The sequence below is a fragment of the Carassius auratus genome, chromosome 22 (assembly GCF_003368295.1).
Source record: "Carassius auratus strain Wakin chromosome 22, ASM336829v1, whole genome shotgun sequence".
Taxonomy (NCBI): Eukaryota; Metazoa; Chordata; class Actinopteri; order Cypriniformes; family Cyprinidae; genus Carassius; species Carassius auratus.
The window spans coordinates 8793548-8800727 of NC_039264.1; the positions used below are offsets into that span (position 1 = coordinate 8793548).

General features: G+C 37.3%; 1 protein-coding gene across 2 annotated transcripts in view; it reads left to right on the forward strand.

Annotated features, from left to right (window-relative positions):
• Positions 1–245: 245 nt before the first annotated feature.
• LOC113039601 (SH2 domain-containing adapter protein F-like) overlaps positions 246–7180 on the forward strand; it is a 29458-nt gene continuing 22523 nt past the window's right edge. The window contains exons 1-4 of one of the 2 annotated variants that reach the window (XM_026197539.1): positions 246–382; positions 972–1024; positions 1164–1576; positions 5794–5944. In XM_026197539.1, the coding sequence (XP_026053324.1) occupies positions 1238–1576; positions 5794–5944 (490 nt within the window). In that variant the 5' untranslated portion in view covers positions 246–382; positions 972–1024; positions 1164–1237. Of the gene's footprint in view, positions 383–971; positions 1577–5793; positions 5945–7180 lie in introns of both variants that reach the window. The other variant, XM_026197540.1, reaches the window with a different exon arrangement.

Here is a 7180-nt window from a genome sequence, read left to right on the forward strand (position 1 = left end):
TGGAGTGTTTATTTATTTGTTTATTTAATGCAGTTAACAGTAATGAAACTTAAACTGTGCCAACATAATACACCTACAGAAAGCATGTTTTCAGATCTGTGCCATGCAGCTTCTAATAATGATCGGCTAAAGGGAAAATACAGCACCGCTGGATGTGAACACATCCCCTTTAAACGCTCCATCTCTCTCTCTCTCTCTCCCTCTCACTCACTTTCAGTCGGACGCGTTCATACGAGCTCTGTTCTTCTCGTAGTCTTCTCCAGCAGCGAGCGCGTTCTTCATCGCGTTCCTGGCGCCTGCGTCGTTGTCCTCGTGCAACGTTCTAACATTCGCGAGAACCGCGTCAGCAGTTCCACGAGAATATAACGCAGAAATCCAAAACGTGAGTAGCACAACTTAGTCTCATCAACAGCTTTTAATCTGATCTCAAATCATCAGCCGTGATATTTAGACGAAGTGTTCGTCATGTCAGCTGTGAAGTGTTTAACGTTGACTTAAAGTGCGAGTCATCGTTTAGTTTACGAGAGAAATTCCCAGCTGTTATCTCACAGAGTTGTCCGTTTTCATTTGTTCTTAATCGAAATTTAATGTTGATGTTCAGGTTTTTCGTGAAATAATGTGTTTTTATGGCGGAATTGAAACGGTTTACTGTGCGCATCAGAAGCACGTGCGAATCTCTAGTTTGTTTGCTTTCGTTCTTAAACAGCTTGTTGCAGCTGCTCCTCTTTGAAGCAGTTTTACTATCTAAGAAAGTTAAAAGCTCATCTATCTATCTATCTATCTATCTATCTATCTATCTAATTTAGCAGTTGAGCTCTAATCATTTTCTGACAAGTCTGTGGTAGGATATCATATTGATTAGAAGACTGTTAACATGCATACATTTATATTGAAAAAGTGCTTCTCAGATTTAATAATGTGGATATTATTAGCTGAATATGTTATTATAATGTTTATTTCTGCTGTTGCAGGGGTGTTGAGAACCTCCAGGTCTTTGCTGTCCATGGACCACCTGTAAATCCAGGTCGGTATGTCCAGGGATCGACTGTGTTTGAGGACCACAGTTGTGCCTTTGAACTGAAACATGAATTCAGTGCAATATTCCCAAGGTATTCTGCTTAGTTTGTGGATAAACATATTCTAAATCCCTGAGTTCATTATAGGTCACCATTGGACTCTTTAAGGACCTTTGCAGTCTTTGTGTCCTTCCCTGTTGGACTTTCACCAACAGCATAGAATGGCAAAGTGGTTCAAGGACTATTTAAGTTTCGGGAGCAAACGTGTTCCCCCGCAGCCGCCAAAACCAGACTACAGCGAGAGTGAGATATTGAAGGCGTATCGTGCACAGAAGAATCTTGACTTCGAAGACCCTTATGAAGACTTCGAGAATAGAGCAAGAAATGACAACGGGTCGACTGAAACGTCCCACATGGGCTTCGGCTCTCCTCTGAAATCCTCGAGTCTGGATATCAAGGTTGTGTCGCCAAAACATCGCCTCATAAAGGTGGACTCGCAAGACCTGGGACGGAGCAAGATTCTCCTAAGCTCTGTGTCTTTAGAGGAACCTACAGATCCGGTGAGTTATTTAAAACAGTGGTTCTCAAACCTGTCCTGGAGGACCCCTAGCTCGGAACATTTTGTCTGTCTCCCTTATCTAACACACCTGAATCAGCTCATTAGTAGAGACCACAAAACATGATTTGGTGTCTGATAAGGGAGATATACAAGCTGTGCAAGGCTAGGGGTCTTCCATGACAGGTTTGAGAAACCCTGATTTACAATACTTTAGTAAAAAAGCCAATATTTGTCTATTTTGATATTACCTGCATTGGACGAGTAACGCAAGTCTATAAGTAACAAATAACATAATAAATAATTTCTACATTTTCCTGTTTTTAATAATTTTGAGTGACGTTTGCATAAATATTGTGTGAAATGTTCATTTAAAGTTGACATTTTTCTTGATGTTTAACCAACCAACCAGTCCGTCACAACTATGTGCTCAACCAATGGTGTGATTTTGGAGGCGGGGCTATGTATTTGACCAAACAATCATAAATGTGGAGTGGTTATGCAAGTTTTTTCGAGAACGTATATATATATATATATATATATATATATATAGACGGTTTCAACGGCATCAACATAAACAAACGTTAATGCGCGTGAGCGCTTTTGTGGACCTAACTTAACTTCCGGTAGACTCCAAATAGAATCAATAACAACAGCCAAGTCCCTCTAGAGTAGATATTTTTTGATAACAAACAAAATGTGTTTTCTGTGTGGATCAGGCGGACTTAATTAAAATGCTAATTCATTATTTGCCAGCAGGAGATGTTTTAAAGCACAGACATAAAGCGCGAGAAATAGAGGTTTCCCCAGTAACAGCTGTAAACAAAGCAGAGCTGGTACGCTCACACGCTGCTTTATCAGGCATATAACATGCACGTCGTCTTTCAGAAATACAGCGATATAAAAACACCTGTGCCTCGTTTTGATATTTAAACATAAATGTAAGGAATTATTATTATTCAACGTGCAGTATGTTACGTAACGTTACGTTACTCATGTTTATTAAAAGAACCCTTTTTGAAAATCGATCAGTTTTAAAATTGTTACGAGTCTCCAAAAATAAATAAATGTATGGGAAACATCCCGCAGCACAGCCACCTGAGCCCAACTTCAGTCTACTCATCACCTTGGCTTTAACTGCGTTTGTATGGCACCGCAGCCAGACCGATATACACAACACAGACTGGAAGTTAACTTAGGTCCAGGCGCGTGCGCCCGATGAAACCGTGTATATATATATATATATATATATATATATATATATATATATATATATATATATATATATATATATATATATATATATATATATATATATATATATATTAGGGATGGGTATATTGCATGTGATTGTCAAATGCATTTCGTCAGTAAAGCCGGTTCCCTGATTATCGCTAAGTTGCCATCACCTGCTTTCAAATGGAGCGGCATTTAATAGACAGAACCGTAGATCACTGACAAGCTACGCAATATCGCGTTCATTATCGAAGGCAATTCATCTGTGATAATAAACGCGATATTGCGTAGCTTGTTTGAAGTGGATCAAAAAGTTGATAGAGCTCATTAAGTTCATTATGGTGTATCAAAATTCATTTAAATTGTCCTAAGATGATTGTATTTTGTTTTTGGGTTTTAAAAAAACTTTGATGAAAGGTTTTGATCCGCTTCAAATATTGACTAGTATATTTTGTAAAACAATTCTATATGTAATATTTGCAGTTTCTTTTCTAGAAACTATTATTTTTGAAATGTATAAAATTTATTTTGAAATTACTAATATATATATATATATATATATATATATGTATGTGTGTGTGTGTTATAATATATTTGATAGTGTTTTCTTGCAAAGTAATCTTTTTTTTGTAGTAACAACTTTGAATGTACACCACGTACACCAAACGCTAAGAAGTTGTAGATCTGAGGATCAGGTGATGAAATACATAAAACAAACTGTCAAACGAGTGATTTGCGATGTGAAACAATCTTTCATGTAAACCCTCTGTTAACCCTGCATTAGATTTCGTGTCTCGGAGCACCGTAGGTGTCAAAACCCCTTGATCCACCACAGCTGAAGCTCCTGAATAATACATGGAGTTTAGTTAGGCTGGTGTGGTTGGGGTGGTCCCATAGAGAATACTCACAAGAGCCAGGAAGGTTCGTTCCTGTGATCAGACATTGAGTAGAGACTTAATACTGGCAGACAGTGGAGGAATCTGCACACACACATGGCCACAGACAGATAGCAGCCTTCACTGGAGTCGTATTGATTGTAATCAGTACCAGTGATGAGAGAGCTGATTGGTTGAGCTTGAAGAACTGCTGTGCCAATGCCGCGCCATCGATCTAAATCCCAATTTAATGGCGACCCTCTAAGTGCATTGTCTTGATAGCACCGTTACGCATCATTCCCTGTTAACCTTCATTAATTTCCAACGTAACCCTAATTAACATTTTATTGCGTTCCTAATGAACATTTCAGATTTATTGTCCTCGTATTCTTGTTAAAGATCAGCCAGACAATTGGGCGATTTGCCTGGTGGGAGATTGTTGCGAGCTGTGGTTTGCAGGCTGAATGGTGCCGCATGGAGCCGTTGGCTAAAGCCCTTGTTTGAGAGACCATATGGCCGTCTTTGTAATTGTCCCAGTGCCAAGTGATTGAGGGCTTCCTCCTGGGCCTGGTATGGGAGACAAACGCACCTCCTAACACACTCATCAACACTTCCCCACTGCCTCCTCCTGCTTCACGGGAAAAGGTAGCACATCTTTGCAAGTGTGCTGGTTTTCAATGTCTTGCGCTGTATGAGGTGGTGTTTCTGAATGTACAAGATGGAAAGTATGTGAAGACACAAGGGCTGCCATTTTATATTTATTTTTATTTTTTGAAGGACCAGGTGTGCTGTGCTTGCTTGTAAGGCTGCACAATATGGTCAGAAATTTGGTAATTACATATCAATGACAATATAATACTACTAATAACAACAATAATAGTAGTAGTATAAAAAAAATATATAGATTACATATTTATGTAAAATGTCCAATATATAATATATGAATATTTATGTATATATAGAGTGCTATATAAATTACTAGTAATTTGCACAAATTACTAAAAACGACAAGTAACATGTAGAAAGACTGAAACAGTATTTTCTTGTAAATCTTTCTTGTAATCCTTTGTTTTATTTACAACTTAAGTGTAATGACAAAAATTATATAAAATATAAAATCATAATAATAATGAGTAGTAGTAGTATTAAACACAATTAAATACAATAAAAAATTACTAATTGAAAAAAAAAAAATAGTAATAATAAAAAAAAAATATATATATATGCGTGTATGGGGCTGTCAAATGATTAATTGCATCCAAAATAAAAGTTTTTTAATTTACATGGTTTCTATTAACATGGTCTCTACTGGGAAGATACCTGTTGTAATGTTATGATCGAGACTCTGGACTCTGAGCATAACTTGTTTTTCTGTAACTAACTATAAAATATTTTCTAGAAATATATGTTAATGCCCTGGCAGTGGCAAATAGCTTTGGTTTTGTATTTAATTTAATTTGATTACATTAAGGTATAAGTTGAGATTTACAAGAAATATTTGAACTGCTACTATGTAAAAAGAATCTAATCCAAAGAGATATTCTTTATCAAAGTTAAGACTCTGGCTCGTTCTAACACGCCCTCACATGTCTACGTCAATATGTGGAAATATTTGCATAATGCCACCCAAATGTTCATGCTAAGAAAGAATGCATGGTTTCAGTAACACAGTTAGTGTTGAAGCAGCCATGTCTGGGAGATGCTATGTGCATCTTATCAGTACAACTGTAAAGTCAAAACCTTTCTTTTTTTAAATACAGTAAGCTCGTAATGCTTCTCTTTCCTCTCTTTTGACAACAGCTGGTTTATTAGCATTTCTCGTTACAGGTTAAAGATTGTTGTGTGTTTTGTTCCCAAATTAATGTTATAAGTGATGCAAACTCATAGAGATGGAGTTTGTTTGAACTGCGCTGCTCTGAGACACAAATAGAAAGCATTGGATCACGTTGCTGTGCCTTACTGTGAAACACACAGTACAAGTGGGGTTTTTTTTTGCCTCATAATTATGTGAAATTATTTCCCTTCCTTCATCCCTCGGCAGACTGAGATAATCTTCAATTTATCCCCTCTTCTGGTTGAGGATCGTCACATGATTTTGTTCTTGTTTCAGGTGGTTCCTTCAGCTCCAGTCATGGGAGATACCGATTACTCTGACCCATTCGATGCTTGTTTGGACCCGCATCCCGAAACCACTCAAGGCCCAATCCTTCCTGAGAACAACGGCTACATGGAGCCCTACGAAGCCCAGAAAGTGATAACCGGTCAGTCAGACTTTGTCCTGTTTCTTTTGGTGTGTGTTCCCGTAGCCCAGGGGAGTCTGGTTTGCCCTTTGAGTCGTATGGAGAGAATGAAGTATGAGTGTGTCTTTCTCAGTGACTCCCAAGAGAGAGACTCACTGCTGAGTCGCACAGATTACAGTTTTATATTCATGTAATCTGTTCCATTGTTTTATTCCTTACAAATGGTTGAACTTTCCCCTTCTAACTTGCTGATTTGAGAGATTTAATCATTAAAACCTAGACATTTTAGGAAATCATCAGGGAAGACTGTTCCAAAAGGTAGCCACAAATATTTTACTGTTTTCTAAGACATCTGGCCAAATCTTAAGGCAGCATTGCATGTATCATTTGCAGTTGAAGCGTGCCCACAATGCATTGGTTGTAGCAGCAGACTCCAGAGAAATGACTATTATAACTAACTTGTGTAGAGTTGTTTAGTCATGACGTCAGGTTGCTGGCCAGGAAAGCTTATTTGCTATGGGTTCCCTCAGGAATTTCCTATGGGTTTTAGAATAGTGCTGTTTGATTTATGAGAAAATAAGGTCTGTAGTTAGCATTAGCTCAAGAGACTTTCACATTTGGTTTTGTACCACAGTGCGAATGACACAGTCTTACCTCAATTTACCTAATTTACCCTATTTTTACATTCAGATTACCTCACTTAAAATTAAACTTTAAAAACACTAATAATTTAAAAGCACTGTTGACTGAAAAAGAATATTCATTTTTCATAACTGTAAATTTATAATGTTGTGATAACTTGAATTTTTAAGTAAATGTGATCCAAATTGACATGCTTGTAATTGCAATGCCCAAGAATTGCAATGTAATTATAAAAGCCCATTTGAAATTAACCACAACTACTTATTCCTATGGAATTTAAGTAAAATTCCACTTGTGGAATAAATGTAATTGTCTGAACACATTAAAATACTCCTATTATGGATTTTTGAAAATTGCATTTCATGCAGTGTGTAACACAGCTCTAAGTGATTGAAAACATCATGCACAGGTTAAATCTGAAAGTTTACCATGTATAAAGTTATTGTCTCTCAAAAACAGAGTCTACTCTCAATCATTGATAGGAGTCGTTTTCAAAACGAATCCCAAGACATTTCGGGTTGACGTCAACGTGAAACATTAGCATATTGCCTGCCGGAAATCGTGGCCTAGTGGTTAGAGAGTTTGACTCCTAACCTTAGGGTTGTGGGTTCGAGT